Source organism: Podarcis melisellensis, assembly GCF_964234715.1.
Source record: "Podarcis melisellensis genome assembly, chromosome: 12".
In the NCBI taxonomy this organism is placed as follows: Eukaryota; Metazoa; Chordata; class Lepidosauria; order Squamata; family Lacertidae; genus Podarcis; species Podarcis melisellensis.
Genome location: NC_138544.1, coordinates 45,042,310 through 45,064,721, shown reverse-complemented (window position 1 = coordinate 45,064,721; position 22,412 = coordinate 45,042,310). Strand labels below are relative to the sequence as shown.

The 22,412-nt window shown below is 46.6% G+C and overlaps 1 protein-coding gene across 1 annotated transcript in view; it reads right to left on the bottom strand.

The window, feature by feature from the left end:
- Positions 1-21,107, bottom strand: part of PITRM1 (pitrilysin metallopeptidase 1) — a 30,437-nt gene extending 9,330 nt beyond the window's left edge. The window contains exons 1-19 of the mRNA XM_081931546.1: positions 20,963-21,107; positions 18,953-19,061; positions 17,486-17,592; positions 16,980-17,131; positions 15,515-15,629; positions 15,321-15,417; positions 13,700-13,860; positions 12,659-12,785; positions 11,050-11,138; positions 9,666-9,794; positions 7,680-7,793; positions 7,405-7,501; positions 6,413-6,547; positions 6,078-6,216; positions 5,453-5,569; positions 4,538-4,670; positions 2,610-2,730; positions 1,881-1,957; positions 202-367 (exon numbers count right to left, since the gene is read on the bottom strand). Of these exons, the coding sequence (XP_081787672.1) occupies positions 202-367; positions 1,881-1,957; positions 2,610-2,730; positions 4,538-4,670; positions 5,453-5,569; positions 6,078-6,216; positions 6,413-6,547; positions 7,405-7,501; positions 7,680-7,793; positions 9,666-9,794; positions 11,050-11,138; positions 12,659-12,785; positions 13,700-13,860; positions 15,321-15,417; positions 15,515-15,629; positions 16,980-17,131; positions 17,486-17,592; positions 18,953-19,061; positions 20,963-21,018 (2,241 nt within the window). The 5' untranslated portion in view covers positions 21,019-21,107. The remainder of the gene's footprint in view (positions 1-201; positions 368-1,880; positions 1,958-2,609; positions 2,731-4,537; positions 4,671-5,452; positions 5,570-6,077; positions 6,217-6,412; positions 6,548-7,404; positions 7,502-7,679; positions 7,794-9,665; positions 9,795-11,049; positions 11,139-12,658; positions 12,786-13,699; positions 13,861-15,320; positions 15,418-15,514; positions 15,630-16,979; positions 17,132-17,485; positions 17,593-18,952; positions 19,062-20,962) is intronic.
- Positions 21,108-22,412: the final 1,305 nt, after the last annotated feature.

The window sequence follows — 22,412 nt, the reverse complement described above, 5'->3', positions numbered from 1 at the left end:
GAAACCTCAGGCAAGAACCCCAGTCAGAACTGAGACAGCGGTGTACAGGCTACTTGAGAGATTGCTTCAATCTCTGTGGAGTTGCTGCTGTTATGCAGAGCGCACAGCACTGGGCTGGCTAGACAAATCAGACACCTTCATCTGAGCCAGTTCTCCTCTTCCAGAATGATGGAAGCCTTCTCCTCTCGGCTGTCCCCTTACCTGCTCCATGCCATTAAACATTTCCTGCAGCTCTCCGGCTGGCGTCAGGGTTCTGCTGGCTCTAATCGAGGCGTACATGTGCCCAGAATCGGGAATCCCGTTCGAGAGCTCTTGAGCCGTCATCTTGACTAGAACCTTGAAGTGTTCCTCATCTTCAAAGTGAGGGCTGCAGAAAGTGGAGAGAGGAAGCAGAAAGGCATCAGTTTGGGGGTGGGGGCGGAATCACGGCAGAAAAGCACTGAAAGGTCTTAGAAGCTGCCATTGCTGAAGACCAGCTTCTTCCAAGTATAAGCACCAAGAGTTGGGCAAAAAACTTCCAGCTATTACCACCAGCCCTGGTTGTTCTGCTGGAAGGTCTAGAGTGCTTTTCAGAGATGCTCTTAGCAGCTGCTTAGATTTTAGGGCAATTACTTCTCCTGAGCATTCTCCTGAGCCTGGCTACTGTGTTCTGCACCAGCCACGGCTTCTAGATTAGATATACAGTTGTACCTTGGGTTAAGAACTTCATTCTGGAGGTCCGTTCTTAACCTGAAACTGTTCTTAACCTGGGATACCACTTTAGCTAATGAGACTTCCCGCTGCTGCTGCGCAGCCACCACACAATTTCTGTTCTCATCCTGAAGCAAAGTTCTTAACCCAAGGTACTACTTCTGAGTTAGTGGAATCTGTAAGCTGAAGTGTCTGTAACCTGAGGTACCACTGTAAAGGCAGCCTATTTCTGGGCTCAGATAACCCAGCAAGCTTGAATCAAAAGCTTCTCAAGTACTCCATCCACCTGATGTGACTCCCACACAAGGAGAGCACTGCTGGATCAGGCCCACAGCCCATCTAGTCCAGCATCCTGTTTGCAAACCAACGCCCTATGTGAGGTACACAAACAGGGACAGAGCATGACAGCACTCATTCCCAGACACTGGTAATCAGGGGGGGGGGGGATACTGCCTCCGACAGGGGCGGCAGTTTGTTCACCCAAGTTTGTTCACATCATGTTGAACGATGGTTGTGCATGGCATCTTTAAGTGCTTGTGGACTGGACTCATAGTCTGTTGGCAGAGTACATGCCTTGGATGTGAGAAACTCCAGTTTAAGTCTGTTAAAGGAGAGGATCTCAGGCATTCAGGGAAACTGCTTTTCAGCCTGAGACTCACAAGAAGGACTGCCAGGAGGAGACAGGAGACAACAGGCTGCCCCATGGACCAATGGTCTGCTTCAGTAGAATGAACCTTCTTATATTCGCGGAGAATCATGGAGTTGGAAGGGACCACAAAGGTCCTCCAACCCCCTGCACTTTAGGAACCTTTTGCTCAATGTGGGGCTCAAATCCATGACCCTGAGATTAAGAGTCTTAGGCTCTACTAACAGAGCTATATTCTTTATTTTTTAAAAGTAAGTTACCGTGTTATGAATTAAACAAACAAAATAAATAAGCAAAACCCATGCTTAATCCTGTGCACATTTAGCTATGCACTTATTTCATTTTCAGGGTGATATGAAATGAATGGCCACATTTTGGGGGTGTTATTCTATTTTCTAGTATCCAAGCTTTGTGACATGTATCAAAAGCAAGCCATTTAGCTCTTTTAGCAGGAAAGCACATAACTGCAAACAATACACACACACACACACACACACACACACACAGAGAGAGAGAGAGAGAGAGAGAGAGAGAGAGAGAGTACCTGTTGAATATTTCACTCCAGATGTGCATCATGGCAGGCAGATTTCGATCCAGGCAGAGAGAAGAAAAGAGCACACCCTAAAGGAGACATTTAACAAGAAAACTCAGATCAGTAGACAAGCCAGTAAAGGTAAAGGTACCCCTGCCCATACGGGCCAGTCTTGCCCGACTCTGGGGTTGTGCGCTCATCTCACTCTAGAGGCTGGGAGCCAGCGCTGTCCGCAGACACTTCCAGGTCACGTGGCCAGCGTGACAAGCTGCATCTGGCGAGCCAGCGCAGCACACGGAACGCCGTTTACCTTTCCGCTGGTAAGCGGTCCCTATTTATCTACTTGCACCCGGGGGTGCTTTCGAACTGCTAAGTTGGCAGGCGCTGGGACCGAGCGACGGGAGCGCACCCCGCCGCAGGGATTCGAACCGCCGACCATGCGACCTGCAAGTCCTAGGCGCTGAGGTTTTACCCACAGCGCCACCTGCGTCCCTAGACAAGCCAGTAAGAGATCCTCAAATAGTTACTTAAGGAATAACAGCTATCTGCTCAGTTGTGATTCCCAGACAGTTATTTACTGGGTATGGTGCCTTAGAAATAGGAAGTTCAGCAACACTGCCAGTCATTCATTAGGTTTGCATCTCATCTGCGGCAAGGGAGGCACTCGCATCTCTAACCAACACAGCCCCAACATGAAAGAGCACCAGGGCCACGTGACACCCGACCTGGAGACTGACTTACCTGCTCATACACGTCCAAGTGAGAGTCGTCCACGGTGATATGAGGGCAGACAGAAAGGCCCCCTGTTTTCAGATCTATCTCTTGAGCCTGTTCTCTGTAACTGAGAGCGCCACAGCCCATTCTGCAAGAAGGAGAGAGCAAGTAGGGTGTGGACAGCAGGCCAAGCAAAAGCCTGCAGCATTTAATTATCTTCTCTCCTGGCATTTATTTTGCATGTGTCGGAGAAGGGTTTTGGAAGCCGAGCCCTAAGAGGAATGGTAGAAAGAGCTGGGAAAGAGTAGCCTGGGGGATGGAAGACCTGAAGATTTAGGCAAAAGCCTAATGGCAGCATTAGAGGGGGACATGCCAGGTGTCCTCTTAAAACCTGCTGGCCCAAAACAGCAGCAAACGGGAAGAGGGACTGCTGGAGCTTAGAAGGTCACTGCAGCTTCTACAAGTAGCATAGCAGATTTGGGGGCAGCAACACTAAACCTTAGCAGCCAAGAAGAAATTATACCCAGCTCTGCGCAATCCCAGGGATGTAGCTCAGCAACCAAGTCTAGACAGCAACAACTTTAGGGCTGTTGTTTCTGTTACTGGATGTTGCATGTTGTTGAAGTAATCTTGTTGCATTTTTAGTATTGAAATGCAGTTTTTTGGTATGTTATTATATTTCTGCTTCGCTGCTACTGTGAAATGGTTTTGCTACGTTGTTTTGAAATTGTTACTGTGTTCTTGTTTTGCTATGTTATTATGAGATTGTGGTGTTTTGTTTTGAGATGTTTCTTTGTTGCAAGCCACTTTGAGGATGCAGTAAAATGAATGAAAGGTTCCAAAGTTCAATCCCTGGGCATCTCCAGGCAGACTTGGGAGAGACCACCACCAGTCAGTGTAAAGGAGGGATGGCAAAATCACTGGCCCTCCAGATATGGTTTGACTGCTGCTTCCATCACCCTGACAGACGGCTGCAGCTGATAGGGGCTACACCTGGAAGGCTGCAGGTAAGCCACCCCAAATGGTACAAGGCACCTTCCTTTAGAACTACAGGATCACACAACTGTGGCGTTGAAAGGGACCCAAACGGTCATTTAGTCCAACCTCCTGAAATGCAGGAATCACAGCTGTGCTCTTCTTCTCCCAAAAACTTTGTACCCCAAGTCACCAGCCCCAGTACCAGAGGGCCTGCCCCACAATTGCTCGGAGAACTGTTTAACAACTTTCTTGTAGTAAGTAACCAAACAAACCCCTGTGTTGCAAAGAGAACGTCAGCAATGTATAGGCAACAGGATGGCCATGTACATACGCAATAAACAATCTTTTATAGAATTCCTTCAAACCATAACAAGTCCAATATGAAATCTTTGTCTTGCCTATACATTGCTGACATGAATAACTTTCTTGGCCAAGGATATACATATTTTGTTCAAGCTCATTACACTATAAAGATAGACTGTAATACCATTAAACGAGCAATATCCACAACATGCACCCCAATAGTCTCCCCGCAAAAAATAATTTGAATTTAGGTCAACTCATCAACCCCAAAAGAAGGGAGAGGGAAGAGGGAAGAGATAGTGTTCATTAACCACCTTTGCTGGAATGAAGTTTATTGCAGAGATAGCCCACGGGGTGCCCTGCAGATGTTCACAATCTTAGAATTGTACAGTTGGAAAGGTCCACAATTGAATTATATGTGATTCAATCCCCTGCAGTGCAGGAATCATTTGCCCAACTTGGGCAACAACTCACAACCCTGAGATTAAGAGTCTCGTCCTCTACCAACTGAGCTATTCCAACCGAGCTGCTGTAGGACTATGCATCACATCAGCCCGAGGGAGTATGGTTGGTGGTCAGGACTGATGGGGAACTGGCAGTCCAACATCTGGAAGCACCACATGGGCTCTCTCTGGAATAAATCCCCAAAGTGCAAATAGAAAGCTCCTCCTTACTTGGTGATGACATTGCAAAAAAGCGGGACGTAAGGCCGGAGCTCCTCCGGAAGAGTGTTCAGGCTGGAAACCGCTCTGAAATACACCATGCCGTTTGTGGGCTGAGCACAGTACTGGACCGGGACATCCTCAGCTACAGACAAACGAGAAGAACTCATCAATATTTGGTGTCAGAATTGGAGAGTGGAGGGAGCAGTGTTTCAGAAACAAGCCCGGCCTCCTTCGAAAATATAGAGCACCGTACAATTCAAGCCCAAACCCTTCTCTTGCCTCGTATAAAAGCTTAAGGCCCATAGACCCATTCCAAGCTGCCCCACCTCCCAGGTTTGATCCCTTACATCTCTAGGTAAGAGTTGGGAGAAACTCCTTTCTGAAACCCCAAAGACCCCAAGAGTCAGTGTTGAAAATACTGGACTAGATAAGACTTGTGGTCTGACTCAGGAGGAGACAGTTTCCTCAGAAAACATGGGAAATGGAATGGAGCACCCAGAAAAATGGACTGGCTGGCTGCAACCCTGGACAGGAGCACTCACTGTGCAACATTACGCAGGCTCCTTTAAGACAGCTGCTAAAACCTCCCTGTCCCACCCCAGTCTATCTGGATGCAAAAATCAGTTATGCATACATGACTTTCAATTGCAGTAATTTTATCTGTATGTTATTGATAATTATTTTACTGTCTAGAGACTTTGTGATTAGGCTATTTATAATTCTTACTGTATCCAGCAAGCATTAAGTTGCAGAGCCCTCTCATACTAAACCGAAACCTGCCTGCATTTCCACCTGGGAAGAAACCCAGAGTGGTGTCAACAGACTGAGAAAGAGCTGCTATTCCAACATAAGGCTACCTACGTTCACAGGCTCTGCATTTTCTGTTTTGTAACAGAACATCAGCATTGAGTGACTCCGTCTTACCTGTAAGTGACGTCTCCAGCTCAGTAAACACAATCCTAGGCTCAATATCCGAGACCTTCAGAGCCGGGAGGCAAGATGTGTCTTGAGGCTTGCTTTGCAGATCAAGCAGTTCCAACCCTAGAAAGAAAAGTGGAACATCGGTCAGCAGTTCTGACAAAAACTATCCAACAGGAATTCAGGTTCAGCGGCAACAGGAAGGATTTGACAACTTTCTCCTGGGAATTTAATGAATTTGCTTCCCATACAGCTCCTGGTGGTTTTCAAAGTTAAGTCCCCTGCTGCCAAATTTTGGAGAGGCAGTGGAATACAAAGGGATACAAATCTCCCCTCACTTATTTATTTCTTTTAAAACTTTTATACTGCCCTTCATTGAGGGCACAGGGTGGTTCACAATATAAAAACACAAAAATAAACGTCCGTTTACAAGGTGCGCGTTGACCTCAAATGGGAAACCGCAACGAATGTGGTTTAAATTTCTGTTATCTTTTAATACAGAAATGGGGAAAGGGGAAAAAGAAGTGTGCAGAGATCAACCACCAACTCAAGCTCACATCCTCTGTCTGTCTGTCCATCCCTCTATCCACATAAACGTAAGAGAGTCAAAGCAGGCAGAAAAACGACCCACCTTTTTCATATGTCAGCTTCTTCTCTTCTTCAGAAAGGGCCTCAAGTTTTTCTTTCAGCTTTGCCGCTTCCATCGAGGTTTGCTTCTCATAGAAAGCCCCATCTGGACTCATCGACAGCGTCAGCCTATGGGGGTTACCCTAGTTGCCCAGGACCAAGGCAAAGAAAACAGAAAATGGAGTGTCCATCAGTGCAAAGAACAGTCTGCTATTTTAAGATCTATCCTGGCCATCATGGGAGCGCTTGGCTGACCGTTGTCAAGAGACAGGGTGCTGGACATGATGGACCTTTGCAAGTCCAGAGTCGTCGTCCCCTGCCCTGTAACTGGATCCTTACCTTAAAGTACTGCTTCATCTTTTTCTGAAGAAACTGGGGGTCCTCCTTAAGGCACTGCCTGAACCGGGCCACTTTCTCAGCGATCTTTAGAAGGTCAACGGGGTCTCCTTCGTGGTTCCAACAGGAGGCAATATACTTGAGGGATGAGAAGAGGGGAGGAATTAGAAGCCAGCCATGGAAGGCAGGAGGACTGCTGCTCAGAGCAACCCTTGAAGAAGCGGCCATTTTGCCATCTACACCTGAAGATGCCTCTGCTTATGGAGCCCAACTTACAGGCCAGGCAAACACCCGAAAGGTATGCCACAGACCAGGCTCTGCATGAGGAGAATGAGCCATAGTACAGCCACAGGACTTGAATGCACTGGCCCATTCATCAGTATCCCCAGTTAAAAGAACTTGAGTGTTTTGGAAGACCTCTGCCTCTGCCAATATAAACAATAATTTCATAATTATCTGTCTATGTATTTCTAATAGTATAACCAAATCAGTAATTTTTGATATAACTGTAAAAACTACTCTGAAAAATTATTATTCCAAAAATGAAGCTTTCCTCTGGTTGTAAATATTAAGATTATACCAGCAAGAATGAGTCTTTCAGTAAGAAAAATGATTTAAATCAAGTCTTACTGACTTGTGATTTAAATCATGCTTTAAATCAATTTGATTTAAATCAAATCCACTCTGCACATAACCAAAGAAATACTAATGCCAATGAGTGCAGCAGGGGAAATCTGACGAAAAGATGATTTAGTTTAAAAAGCAATGGCAAGATGGAACTCTTGACGTAATTATCCTGAATATGGAAGGTTAAATTTAAAAGCTACCTGGACTTGGAACTGGCGAAATGCTGTCATTTCTACCTTGTGATCAACCTATTTCCTACCCCATTACACAGGAATAATGACCAATGTATTAACAGGGTATTGTTAAGAAATGCTGTTAACTCGAGAGGAGACAAGCCATGGACCCATCACTGGGGAAAGAGCACTTACTGAAGTCAAAGCAAGTCCAAAGCTAGTTGACTGATGCTTCATCTGAATTTCAATCTTGTGAAGCAGTGCTTCAATCCTTTCTTCCTCAAACCCATTCCTTGGGAGAAAACAAACAAGCAGGCGGACAGTTAATAGTGCTCTAAAAGCACACACGGAAGGGAGACTTCCACTCCCAAGAAAACATTAAAAAAACAGGGGAAAAGAAAGACCCACACACTCAATGACTCACATACTCCCCAGCCACTACAAAACAACCCCACACAGCTTTTACTTACTCAATAACTTCATCGACAGTCCTGGAAATAATTTGTTTCACAGTCTCAATGTTCTCTTCGGCGATCCCTTGAAGGCCAACGCTGAAATAAGCCTCTCTTGTGGAGCCGTTAAACCTGCAGAACACAAGAAAACGAAGGAAAAAATGTCTTGGCTGCTCACAGCAGGGGTGAGGAGACATTTTGCAATTCAAGGGCCACATCCTTTCAATTGTAGCCTCCTTGGGGCCACGAGACAGTTATGGGTGGAGCCTGAGAAAGTGGGCGGGGCAATAAAGGTGACTTTAACTTTGTAGAGAAGGTGACGTACCAGCTGTGCGCTACATAGGTTTGTACAAAGAGACACTTATTCTCTCCATCCAGGGAAGGAAGAGGCACCATCGCAGTTGAGGCATGTGTCCCAGCCAGGCAAAAGCACCCAAAGAAGGTGAACAGCAGGACTACCAAGGGCTGTGGCTTGCAGAGTCCCAAGGACCACACAGAAAGGTTTGGAAGATTCACATTTTGTCCCTAGGTATTGAGATTCCCCACTTCTGGCTTTCGGCCTTCGCTCTTGGGCAGCTGAGTCTTGAAAGAGTTGTGCCCCAGGAAGGGAGGGGCAAGTGGAAAAGAAGTGGCACGCTGCATTAAATTTGTTCCAGTGGCAGAACAGCAGAGCCCAGACATGGCGCATAAAGGCAAACAGCAAGGGTAGAAACACAGGCAAACCGCCCATTTGCCAGAAGGAAGCTATAACACAAAGCTACGAAGAGTAGTTCTAAAATTTCAGGAAGCCAGAATGCTTTTAGTGCATTTAGCACTAGTTAGAAGCAGGAAGTCCAGACATTCCACAAACTGAGATCCAGTCAACCAGGAATCCTGAGAAGGCGTTGGTCTGAACCAAGTTCCCAGGAGATTTTATCCGTGAAATTACAATACAGGTAATTTGCAACTGACACACATTTAACTTGTGCGCATTCAGCTTTATGCCCTTGGCAAAAAAAAATTTAAAAGTTAAAAAGGTGGGTGGGCATCTGGGAAAGACTTTGGCAGCCCCATCCGCCACTGAACCCAACGTTTTGACTATACGTGATTCTGGCTTTGCATGCGCTCCCTCCCGGAACATAACTCCAAATTGAGAGTCGCCTGCAGTTGGCGTGTTTTCACTTACTTGGCTGGTCTTGGCCTGAACTATTTTCTCCCCCTCAAAGTCAAATCAGGGAACAGCAGTGTGAAATATTTCATTTGTGTCAGCCTAGTGTGACTGGATGTATGGAAGTGAGAGCTGGACCATAAAGAAGGCTGATCGCCGAAGAATGGATGCTTTTGAATTATGGTGCTGGAGGAGACTCTTGAGAGTCCCATGGACTGCAAGAAGATCAAACCTATCCATTCTTATCAGCCCTGAGTGCTCACTGGAAGGACACATCCTGAAGCTGAGGCTCCAATACTTTGGCCACCTCATGAGAAGAGAAGACTCCCTGGAAAAGACCCTGATGTTGGGAAAGATGGAGGGCACAAGGAGAAGGGGACGACAGAGGATGAGATGGTTGGACAGTGTTCTTGAAGCTACCAGCATGAGTTTGACCAAACTGGGGGAGGCAGTGGAAGACAGGAGGGCCTGGCGTGCTCTGGTCCATGGGGTCACAAAGAGTCAGACACGACTAAACGACTAAACAACAACAACAAAGTGTGACTGGCCCGAAGTCAATCTGTAAACTTTGTGGCATGAGTGGGGATTTTGAACCTGAGTCTTCTGGATCCTAGTCCGACACTCTGATCATAACATCACATTGCCTTGTTGCAACCTTACTTCATGCCACTTAGAAGTCACAGTGTCAAGCAGCATATAAAATGGTTGGGTGGGTTGGGGGGGAGTGAAATAAAGAGCAAAGTGTGCTTTGCCCCTATTTTAAATGCCCAACCCGAGTAATTTAATTAAAAAACAACAAATTGAACTAAAGTTGTGGGGCGAAGTCCTTCACTGCTGCACGCGGCCAATGCACTTACCCAACATCTGGCGAAAAATCTGAACCCAGACCAGCCTCGATTAAAGCTTTATAAAAGGGGGAATTGGGGCCACCAACCAACAGCGAAGACAACAAGTTCAGCGTGAAGGATTCAAAATTATCTGTAATGCTAAAAAGAGAAAAAGTTTACAATAGTACCGTGGGATTCAGCATACAAAGGACGACAACGGTAGTTAAGACCAAACCAAAAGTTACAGAAGGCTGGTCAAGTTATTCTGGAAACAATGCAGAAAATGGGAGGGAGTCTTCTGCAACATTTTTATAGGTTCCGGAAACATTCTGAGTAGCTGTGGATTATAGACAGGAACCTCTACAGATTACGTGCCACTCCCCACATTTGTTGTCATAAAAATACGAAATCAATGAAGAAAATGGCCAAATAATTTGTCCTTTCATGACTCCTGAAACCAGGTAGCTGAGAAGCCACTTCAATCTACCACAAAAGAAGATTGGCTGACTGATCTACCTTATCAGGTTGCGGTAAGTTTTATAACAAAGCAACACATGTGAATCACTTTGAACCTTCTAAAATGCTAATTGCTAAGGATTCTACTGGTAATTCCATGATGTCCAGTACTGAGTTAGCTGTGGATTCACGGAACATTTTGAGGGTGGGAAAGTGGCAATGGTGCCACAAGCCTATAGCTTTTCTGTTCTGTTTTTGACCAAAGTTGTTTGCGAAAAAAGCAAAAATCACCAAAATCTACACTACTGGCATGGGCGATTTCTGCCCAGACACTGCTTAAGGGGGCTGAATACTGGCTATGTCCAGAAAATTCTGGGCGTATGGCAACTCTGTTCAGCCATATTCTGCAAATGTGTAATCCCAGCTCATCATATAACTGCAGGGATGTAACCTTCATGGCTTTTAATTGTCAGAGGACTGATAACATGGCAAAAGACAGCAGCGCCCCCTGGTGACAGCTCCACATCACTACTCAACCATGAAGCCTGGTGACTTTCTATCAGTCATATACTGCCTGCACTGAGTCTTAACGACTTGGTAGGATTATTGTTGGGAGACAATGAACACTGCCCCAAACTTTTGGGAGATGGGCAGACTGCTTTATAATGTAATAAAGAAATGCAAGTTAGCCCTCTGAAAAACAACCACCACTGTACCCCTTTCTCAGCTAAGCCTTGCTGAAAAAAAAGTATGGGGGTGGGGAGCCAGGATCCCAAGGGGCGAGGCTAAGCATCACCAAACTAGTCATTTTATGCTTTTGGTGGCTGGGGTCAATATGCACTAAGCACAACTGGAGAAGGCAGAGATGATGGGAGCCCAATGCAATGCATTTCAAGGTTCCCTGTTCATCAGGGAACAGCCAGCTGTTTGAAACTCATCCATTTCCTGTTCCACATACTCTGATAGGAGGTAGCTGACGCTGACCATCGTCTGCTTCTTGGAGTCTGAAGCAAGCGAATCAGTCCCGCAGGTCACATGGTGTTCCCTCTGTAAAAGAGAAACCGATGATTTGAGAAGGCAGGGGAATGCAGCCCTCTCTCTCTCTCTGCCTCCAGTATATGGAAGCTCCAGAGTTAAGCCCATTGGCAAGAGACACATGAGAGTGGGATGCTGTAGATGAGCATGTGCAACCTTACACTGAATCAGACCATCAACCCATCGGACATAAGATATACCAGTATATTCAGTATACCTGAAGGAGTGTCTCCACCCCCATCGTTCAACCCGGACACTGAGGTCCAGCTCCGAAGGCCTTTTGGCGGTTCCCTCACTGCGAGAAGCAAAGTTACAGGGAACCAGGCACAGGGACTTCTCGGTAGTGGTGCCTGCCCTGTGGAACGCCCTCCCATCAGATGTCAAGGAAATAAACAACTATCTTTTAGAACAATCTGAAGGCAGCCCTGTATCGGGAGGTTTTTAACGTTTGGTGCTTTATCGTGTTTTTAGTATTCTGTTGGAAGCTGCCCAGAGTGGCTGGGGAAACTCAGCCAGATGGGCGGGGTAATAAATTATTATCTAGTCCAGCATCCTGTTCTTACATTGGTCAACCAGGTTCCTGTGGGAAACCCAAGGAGCAGAAAAGCACCCTCCCCTCCTGTGGTTTCCAGGTATTCAGAAGCACGACTGTGTCCAACTGTACAAGCAGAGAATCGCCCAGCACAGTCGAGGCTCAGCTAGCTGTGGATCCCCAAAGCCTCAGGTAAGGGTCTTTTTCCAGCCCTGCTTCCCCAAGATCTATTCACTGAAGATAGGAGCCATTCAGAGCATTTGCACTGCATGCAGGTCGGAGGTTCAGTCAACCAAACAGGAATCTTCAGGCTCCGGCCTGAAGCACTGAAGAGTTGCTGCCAAACAGTGTGGACAATTCTGAGCTACGTGGACCAATGGTGTGACTCAGTGTAAGGCAGAGATGCCCATGAACCCAGCCTCTTCCACCCAAGGTAAAACAGGCAGCTAAAATAGAGACAGGGCCTTCTCTGCAGTGGGGCCCACACTGGGCAACTCCCTCCCCTATGCATACCTGCCTGGTGCCTTAATTAACCTTAATTAAACAAGGCCCTTAATCTAGTTCAGAACCAAGGCTGCACAACCCTAGATATTATCTCTTTTTCTTGTGTGTTGTTATTATGCTATTGTATTTTTTAAAAAAATTAAAGCCTCATTCCTATGCATTTGTGGGAAATACGGCATGTAAACAAACTGAACTACGACTAAACGTTTCCTAGAATTTTTTCCACATTCAAAATATACCAGAAAAGCCACATTGTTACGGTGGGAAGAGATGAAAAAGCCAGGCAGAATTCCATCTTTCCTCAATCAGGAACTATTCACAAGATACGTAACAAGAAGCCACACTTGATTGTGGCTGTTATGATCATCCCTGCTAAACAATTAGGCTGGAAAGCGTTCTGTGGGAAATGACCAAGGACAAAATGGCCTCCGTGTGGGTCTCAAGAGTCACCTATGGAAATCCAGAGTAGAAATCTTGTGGTCAATGACATACTCACAGGTTTATCCCAGAGCTGTTGTGTTGGGACAGCAGTGTTCGGCTCAATTTTCTGGAATTTACTCAGGGCATCCTCGTGGATCTGTTCCAAGTGTTGTTCCAGTGGGAAGTTACCATAAGTGAAGAACCTGGAATTTTATTTTTTATTATATACTACTATTAACAGGCAAAATAAGCTTGCATATTCAAAAGCCTGGATGCCAAAACTCCCATTTGCACATATAGATATCACAAGATTTATGTTCCATGTTTTAGACCATGGTCAAGCCCAAAGGCCCATCTCTGATTCACAGAGGCTGGAGGACCATCTACCATGTAAGATCCAGTTGAGATTCCTGCTTTGCAGGAGGTTGGACTAGATGATCCTTGCTTCCAACTCTACAATTCTATGATGTTATTATTCTGCAGATCTTTCACTTTTGATTTCTACTTTACCAATGCTAATGATACACATCGTTAATCCTAAAATGACAATTCAGGGAGCAGTATACCTCAGCATCGCTCTTAAGCAAAAAGCCATTATTTCTACATTTAATCTTAGTCGAAAGGCTGCAAAGCTACTGAAAACCAGTGATTTTTGCATTCTTGGAAAAGTCTAGAAAGCCATAGAAAAAATGGGCTAGAAAGTGAAGAGAGCTCCCTCACTAGAGGCACAGAGATAGGAAGTCGGGGCATGTGGTTGGGCAGAAACATGTACCTTATTTAAAAAAATGGCTCATTGCTTTCTCCGGCCACAATGAAGCACTCGTAAAAAGTGATAAACTGAGTGTCTCATCAGAAGAAGGAAGCTTTGGCCTAGTCAGCCTTAGCCGGAATCCAAAATGGCAGAACAACTTTGCTGAGCCCCACCTGGGGCAACCTCGGGCCCTTAAAACTCCCTGGGTCATTTGCACAGGAAATGAAACACACACACCACACACCCAGCTAGGATTGACTTATTTCCTGGCTCCCCCAACTGAGAGCTGAAGCTGCAAGAGCTGTGTTGGGCACACCCGGGATTATTACAAAGCACCCCTTTCCCTTTCAGACGCACGCTTCTCACCTTGCATTACTAGGGTGGTAATGTGTTGCGTGGAATTGCTTCAGCTGTTCCCAGGAAAGGTCGGGGATCTTCAGCGGGTCACCGCCAGACACAACTGCGTACGTGTGGTCGGGGAGAATCTTGTTCTGAAGGTGCTGGGAGAATACTCTCTCATTGTCTGTCTTAAAAGAAATCGTTTAAGTAAGAGTAAATAAGCTTCAGCAAAACTCACCTGCAACGACCACGGTGACTTCAGGGAGCACGTCAGGTAATACCCACAGTTTTCCTGGAGAACCCAATAATCCCCAGAAAACAGGAAAACAGTGGAAGGAATCACAAAACTGTAGAGTTGAATGGGTTCCTAGAGGGTCATCTAGTCCAACCCCGTTCTTAACCAAGACTCAGGGTGGAGTTAAGAGTGCATGTGGCCCTCAGCAAGTTTCCCAGGAGGGACAGCGGCCCTCAGGCTAAAGAAGCTCCCCCATTTCAGCATTAAATTGTGGGAAAATATATAGATTGATAGGAAAGGACTGAATTATGCTGTGAACGCACTGAAACATTGTGATGAGTGAGTGTCGCTGGCTTATTATGGTTTGTTGTGAAGAAGCATCATACTGGTACATGCTACCTGATCATTCCTGCGTTACTCCTTTGACATGAGAAAGAATTGATCTTACTTGAAGTGCTGATTTTGGAGTGGTTCCAGCATCCCATAATGTAAATGGCTGCCCCCTACAAGCATGGATGACCAACCAGACTTAAAACAATGGTTTGTTGACGGCTTACACATCCTGGCTTGTTAGGGATTCAGGATCCCGTATTTGGGCCTCACAGGAAGCTGAGCTAAACTGTGGATTCTTGGTTTGTTTCCCCAGCTCATATCAAGGAGAAGCAGTGCCAGAGTGATGGAGCTGTGTGCACTAATCTGCTGCTTGTTTCACAATAAACCATGGTTAGCTAGAAACACTGTTTTACTACAAATACAGTCAATAGGTCAATTGGACATGATGATGATTTTATTATTTATACCCCGCCCATCTGGCTGGGTTTCCCCAGGCACTCTGGGCAGCTCACAGCACATTAAAAATTGTAAAATGTACTATATATACATAAAATGTGCTGTATATATATATATAAGTATACAGGGCTCATCCAGACTTCTGCACGTGCTGTGCCTAGAAAGCACATGTCCTGGTTGTTTTCCACTTGACCCATGCTTTCTACGTATGGGTCCAAGGAGATTTTCCCTTGCCCCGCTACTTTCCAATGGAAAAACAGTTCTTTAGTGATATATCAGAACAAATGGCAATCTGGGAAAAACCCAAATTCCTGTTAGCTCTGATTGAGCACTAAAGAGCAGTTTTTTCCAGGAGGGTGATGGAAGCAGCAGAACAAAGGGAGGAGTGGATAAGCAAATCCACTCCATGTATGCATGGTTAGGAGAGCTTAACTATGAATGTCCGCTGCTGGGAATCACAAGTAGAGAGTGTGCTCTTGCACTCAGGTCCAGTGTGTGGGCTTCCAAAGACATCAGGTTGGCCACTGACGGTACAAGATGCTGGACTTAGATGGGCGTTTGGCCTGATCTGGCAGGACTCTTATTGCATTCTTAAATTAAAACGATTTTGAAAAAGGAACTTACAAATGCTCCCTTCATCTCATTGAAGACAACTCCTTTGAAGACTAGTGGCGTCTGAGGGTCTGCTGGATCCTCATGTTCTAATCTCCAGCCTTCCTGCCTGTGCAAGATGAAGACACGCAACACAGAGGGGTCAACACTCCTTCGGGCAGCACCACCACGTGTGTGTATATGTGCCCAAAATGTGAAAGTCTTACCAGAAGTCAAGGTGTCTCAAACAAGGGAAAAACACGGCGTCCAGGTATACAGACAGAAGGTTCTGGAAATCTTTGGGATTTTGGGTGGAAAATGGGTAGAGAGTATAGTCGCTAGCTGTGGGGAAAGACATTAAAAAATAAATATTAAGAATTTAATGAGGGTGTTCCAGGGACAATGCGATTCCATGGCTCTACCTTTGGAGGAGGGAGGCCTGTCCTCTGAAGCCCCTTCCTAGCAAGGATTGCTGCTGCAATCCCCCCTCCTCTGTTGCAATTCTGAGAAGGGTGTGTGTTCTAGGGAGAGGTTTTAGATCCACTGGATCCACGCTCCCAAGATGGACAGGAGATGGTGGGGCTATTGCTAACCCTTCGCTCTAATAGTCTTGCTCATCTCTCAGATATTATAGTTAACAGATCAGGGTGGCAGGTGTGTTCTTTTTGTAATTCACTCCCCAAGACTATGGGGAGTGACTACCTACATTCAAACCTACTACCTCCATGACTACCTACATTCAAAGCTGCCTTACACAGAGTTGCAGCCATCCTCCATTTACCCCACTACTATCTGCAACGACTGGCAGGGGCTCTTCACAATCCCCAGCTGCCCCCAGAGACTCTTAACTGCACATGCCAAAGGGTTAAACCCAGAAGCTTCTGCTTGCAAATGATATATTTTGCTCCACCCTTGAACCAAGCAGGGCGAGCACATTATCAAAGGCAGCAATCGTCCCCAGATCTGAGCCAGACATTAAGCGGAAAGTTTTGCAGAAGCTTCCCAGCACTTCACTCTCATCTCCTTTTTTCCAAGTCAGCTTTCTTTCCGTCAGTAAATAGACAAGCAGCATGTATTGATGGGGATCCTGGGAGCAGGGGCTACGTTGCCAACATCCCAAATGGGCTGTGCATCAAAATGGGGCTGCAGTTTGCATTTTCCCAAGGTCTCAATGCAACATGCAGAACTCAAACTGATGCTTAAGGAAAGCGCTGGGTCTCTCAGTAAGTCACATAAGGCTCCTTCCACATATCTGAACCAGTTCTACAGCAACTGACATGCAGTTGAGGCCTGCAATAAAATGTTGCTGCATTTCCTCCTGCCTAAAGGGAGTTTAATGTTCCAGGAACATTCCAAGCAAGGTACTTCATTCTTACCCCTCCCTACCATGTTATTTTCCAACTGTAACTATACATTCAATATCTGCAGAGCATGCTCAGTCCTGATTGGTGGCTTTTTTACCCTCTTAGTTTTCTTTTATTTTTGTTCTCGTGCAATGACACACACTGCCCCAACCATGCATTTACCTCCCCTCTCATTTCTCAGCAGCCTTGGTTTGGCTACAGTCCTGCCGGCACTCTCCACTCAAGTTTGGAATTGGAAGGAGCGACAGGCACCATAGATTTCATCATATGAGTAAGTTGCCATTTGCACGGGAAAAACGCAAGAGGCTGCTTGTTCCCATTTTCTCACCTGTAAAGGCATTCATGAACGTGGAGAGTGACCTGTTTAGCATTTTGAAGAAAGGATCTCGGACAGGATACTTCTGCGAACCACAAAGCACAGTGTGTTCGAGAATATGGGGGACACCTGTACTGTCCATTGGAGTGGTACGGAATTGAACACTGTAAGGTGATTAGGAAAAGGTTGGAGAGGTTAAAATACGGAAGTAAAACATCACTGCACACATAAAAATAATTTGTTATTCCTATAATGCTGGACCCCAGATTTTCCCTCCTTTTAGTGGGAGCTGCATTCTCAGTGGCACCTTAAGAAGAAAGCAGTAGAAACTCACGAATTCTTATACTGACCTCTGACCTTCCAGGGACCTTCCACACAAATTGATGGCAGAGGGCCCTCTGATGCACCTAGGAGGGTCTCAGAACATACCTGCAAGCTCTAAATGGCACTCCCATAAATTCACGATTCTAATCCCATCCCTAGCGAAACTTGTCAAACCCTGATCCCAGCACACCTACCTGAAGAGATTGTTGGAATCCTCTCTTGCCACATGCAAATACTTGGCTCCCGTCTGATCATGGCTCAGGTTGACAGTAGTTAAGAATAACTCGGGTACAGCTGTCACCTACGGTGGGCAAGCACACACACACACATTTATTTCGGTTAATACAAATGGCCACAATCGTTTTTATTATCGTTAAGCTATTTGATGCACACGAACAATGATCTCAGAAGCTGAACAATGCACAAATAAATAAAGGCAAAGCTTCAGGGGCTCTCTAGTGAGCACAAGCTATTCTACCAAGTTGCCTGGGCACAATTCTTACAGAATGCAGGCAGGTAGTTAAGCACCAAGCAGAAAAAGAAGAAAAGGTAAAAGAGGGGTTAGACATTAAATCAGAAGCGTATGAAATAACGCACGGTGTGTAGAACGTGGATACAGATAATTTATTCTCCCTCTCATAACATTAGAGCCTGGAGAAACAGAATCAAAAACATGTAAGGACCATGAGGTCCCTGCAACGTAGGAACCTTTTATCCAACGTAGTGCTCAAGATTAAGTGTCTCATGCTCTACTGAGGGATGGAGCTATCCCTCCTATACCCAATGCTAGTAATTCTCAAGAGCAGGCAAACTGAAATCAATGGACTTAAGCAACCTCTCCATTGTTTTCAGCGGGTCCTACTCTGAAGAAGAGGAGTTTGGATTTGATATCCCGCTTTATCACTACCCTAAGGAGTCTCAAAGCGGCTTTCTCCTTTCCCTTCCTCCCCCACAACAAACACTCTGTGAGGTAAGTGGGGCTGAGAGACTTCAGAGAAGTGTGACTGGCCCAGGTCACCCAGCAGCTGCATGTGGAGGAGCGGAGACACAAACCCGGTTCCCCAGATTATGAGTCTACTGCTCTTAACCACTACACCACACTGGCTCTCAGCAGCACCAGCATTGGCTATCGCCCAAAGCAGCCGTATGGTAGGAATTTCAGGACAGACAAGAAGATGTGCTTCTGCCACACAGTGAACAGCTTGAACTACGCAATTTGCTCCCGCAAAATGCAGTCATGGCCACCAGCTTTAAAGGGAGATCACACGGGAAATATATGGAGGATGAGGCAATCCAGGGTTATATATCACCCCAACTAGCAGAACCCCCGTTGCTGGGGAACATTGAGCAGGAGAATGCAACTGTTCTCATGCTATATTTGTGGGCTTACTATGGGCATCTGGCTGGCCACTGTGAGAACAGAAGGCTGGACTAGATGGGTCTTTTAGTCTGACCCAGCAGGGTTCTCCTTATGTTTTTAGCTGTTTATAAACTGACTGGTTGTCAGCTGCAAAAGGCAGCGCGTGTGTTCCTCCGCCGAGAAGCTGATGCAGAGTTTTCAAGATATTTTTTTTACCGTTAGATCAGACAAAATGCACCCCAACTTTCTTGGGAGAAGAGAGCCAGAGAGCCCTGAGCGACCAGGAAGACCAGACAAGTACCTGGTTTACTGTGAATCCATGGATGCGATCTCCAGTTTTGTACTGCAGTGCCCTTTCGTTGGCAGAAGTACTCTTCCATCTCCAGAGTCTCTGATTAAATGGCCTGAAACTATATGCACAAAAAGAGAGGGGAAGAGGAGAAAGCAAACAATGAGACTTCCTTTAAAAAAAATAACTGGGGAGGGGAACCTTGGGCTCAGGAGCCAATGCATCAAGTTAAGCAAATGTGTGAGCACAGGGCAGGTGGCACCCATTTATTCAGTTACATAATTAATACAGCTTAGACTAATTAGGGCACAGGAAAATGGATGGGGGGGGAGTGCTAGGAGCCAAATCCTGCAATAAGTACCTATAACTCAGGAGCTAAATTCCAGGAATGTGAAATCTATAAGAAAGCTGGTGTTTAGGGCCACACTAGTAGGGTACCTTAGTAAACAAGACTTTTAAAACTCCCAATTTTGGAGGAGTAAAAGGGAAGCTCCACTGTGCAGACACTTCCACACAGCACAGCTCTAGCTAGTGGGAGAGTCGACATAGTTTTAAGAAGGTGAGGCCTAGCCTTATTTAAAAACACCACTTAACAGGAATGGGGAGTGTTGATTCAGGACTTAAGAGTCAGAGTTGGAAGGGGCTTTTCTAGAGAACATGGAGGCCCTCTACTCCAATGTAGGCTCTGCAGTGTGAAATGCAACCACAAAATCCCTTGCCCAACCTCTGCTCAAAGTATCTGCAGGAAGGGAAAGCCCACTATCTCCCAAGACAGCCTCTTCCATTGCTGAACAGCCCCTTACCGCACATTTCTCCTATAAAGTTTAACTGAAATCTGCTTCCCTCGCACCTTCAGCCCATTTGTTCTAGGTCCTGGACTTTGAAAGCACCAGCAAACAGGTGAGATACAAGCGCAAATCCTTAATTATATCAATCTTAGCTCAGCCCAAGTGTTATAAGGCAAAGCATTCACAAAACAAACTATGCAATCCAGGCTACAGCATAAAACCATTAAAAGAGTCCTGCTGGATCACACCAAATCTTAGGATAGGGAAACCTGTGGTCTTCTGGTTCTTGAGACTACAACTCCCACCATCCTTGACTGACTGTTTTGCTGGCTGGAGCTGATGGGAGTTGGGGGTTCACAAACATCTAGACAGCCACCCTTGACCCAGGTGCAATGTCCTGTTTCCCAAAGTGGAAAGTCCGAGGCCTCCATCACAGGAAGACAACACAGGCAACAGGCCTTGCAGCACTGTGGATTCCCAGCATTTGGTGTTTAGAGATAAACTAGCATGATGGCCAGAGTCAGAAAGTTGGGCTTCTCACCCCTAAATAAGACAACTGCTCCCAATACTTCACAAAACCCAGCCGCCAAGAATTCCAGGGAGAAATGGGGGATGTTTCACCAGTGGCTTCCACCCAACCCCCCACCCACAATTCCTCTTTTCTTTTATCAGTCCCCAACCAGCAGAGGAGGTAGGTGTGGCAGCGGGAGAGCCAGTTTAAACAGCCTCCTTCAGAAAAAAACATGTCAGAAAGCAAGCTTTCGTCCATCACATTTTCCAGAAAGGTTGCAGGTGGCCAAATACCTGAGCTACTAAAAACAACAAGTGCTGGAGTCAAAGACAACCATAAAAAGGGGGGGGACCCTTTCCCCCAGATGCAGAAAGTGGAAGGCACTCTGCACATGTTCAGAGCCTCCCTTTACATCTCACTCTCCAGTAAGAAACTCAAATAATAGAAAACGGGGTTTCTGGGCGTCGGTTCCCCAGGGGTTCCTCCTAACACCCCCACCCACCCCCAAGCAGTATGACTCATGGAAAAGGATGAGAGAAGCTGCAGCCCAACCACTTCCAGGGAGGGCCCCACGGGATGAAACCCCGGCTCGGAATACGGGGCTTCATAAACGTGGGAGAAAGCGGAGGAGAAAGGGAGCCTCTGAGCACATGCAGAGTGTTTATTCGCCCCGCCCGGAGAAGCCCCCACCCCACGAGTCGACCAGCGGCGGATGCTGCTCACCGGCCGGGACTCGTCCGCGCCAGCCGCCGCCCCGCCGCGCAGAACCGGCCCCACATGGCGCAGCGCGACCTCCCCGGCGGCCACCGCGGAAGAGAACGGAAGAGGCGATCGCGCTGCCCCGGACGACCTCGCGGAGCGCATGCGCGGGACCTTTTCTCGGCGGGTACTAGACAGACGCTAGCTCCGCCCCTGGGGCGGGGCCTCTCCGGCGAGGGAGGGCTTTGGAGCTCCGCCCCTTTCCCTAGCGAGGCTGTTTCCCCGCCCGCTCCTCGCATCGCTCTTCTTCCCAGGGAAGCTTTGCGACGGGGCTGCCTGGCGCAGCCGGGCGATTCAGTTCCCCCTGCGCTTGCTGGGAGCTGCTCTATCTGCCCTCCCTTTAAGGGCAATTGGGAGTTGTAGTTCAGGGTGCTGGGAACAGTACTTTTCGGGGGGGGGGCAAAAGTACAGTTACTAAGATTCATTTGCGCTAGGTGGGTGCAGTGCCAAATTTACGTACAGTGGTACCTCGGGTTAAGAACTTAATTCGTTCTGGAGGTCCGTTCTTAACCTGAAACTGTTCTTAACCTGAAGCACCACTTTAGCTAATGGGGCCTCCTGCTGCCGCCGCGCCGCTGGAACACGATTTCTGTTCTTATCCTGAAACACTATTTCTGGCTTAGCAGAGTCTGTAACCTGAAGCATATGTAACCTGAGGTACCACTCTATAAGCTAAACAAGCTATGGGGGATGCGGGTGGCGCTGAGGGTTAAACCACATAGCCTTGGACTTGCTGATAAGAAGGTCGGCGGTTCGAATCCCCGCCACGGGGTGAGCTCCCTTTGCTCTGTCCCTGCTCCTGCCAACCTAGCAGTTCGAAAGTACTTCAAAGTGCAAGTAGATAAATAGGTACCGCTCCGGCGGGAAGGTAAACGGTGTTTCTGTGCGCTGCTCTGGTTCGTCAGAAGCGGCTTAGTCATGCTGGTCACATGACCCGGAAGCTGTACGCTGGCTCCCTCGACCAGTAAAGCGAGATGAGCGCCGCAATCCCAGAGTCGGTCATGACTGGACCTAATGGTCAGGGGTCCCTTTACCTTTAAGCAAGCTACAGCTTAGGGCCCCACTCTCTCGCCCCCCCCGCCCAAGGAAAAAAAACATGGATGTACATTTTTAAAATATAAGATAAAAAACAAATAAAATAAAGCCTACATACTTAACAGTTTGTGTTGTGTAGGCTCCTATTTGTTATGTGCAAATGGCTCTGGATACCTATTAGGTCCATAAATTACCATATAGCATATATTCAACACAAAAAACAGCAACAATGTGTTGTTGACAAAGGACAGCTGGACTTATAAAGGGCCCCATTACCTTCAGTAGCTTAGGGCCTCATCAAACCTAAATCTGGCCCTGGTTTCTAGGTTCATAGGATTGCAGCCTTATAGAATCATAGAATCTTAAGAGTTGGAAGGGA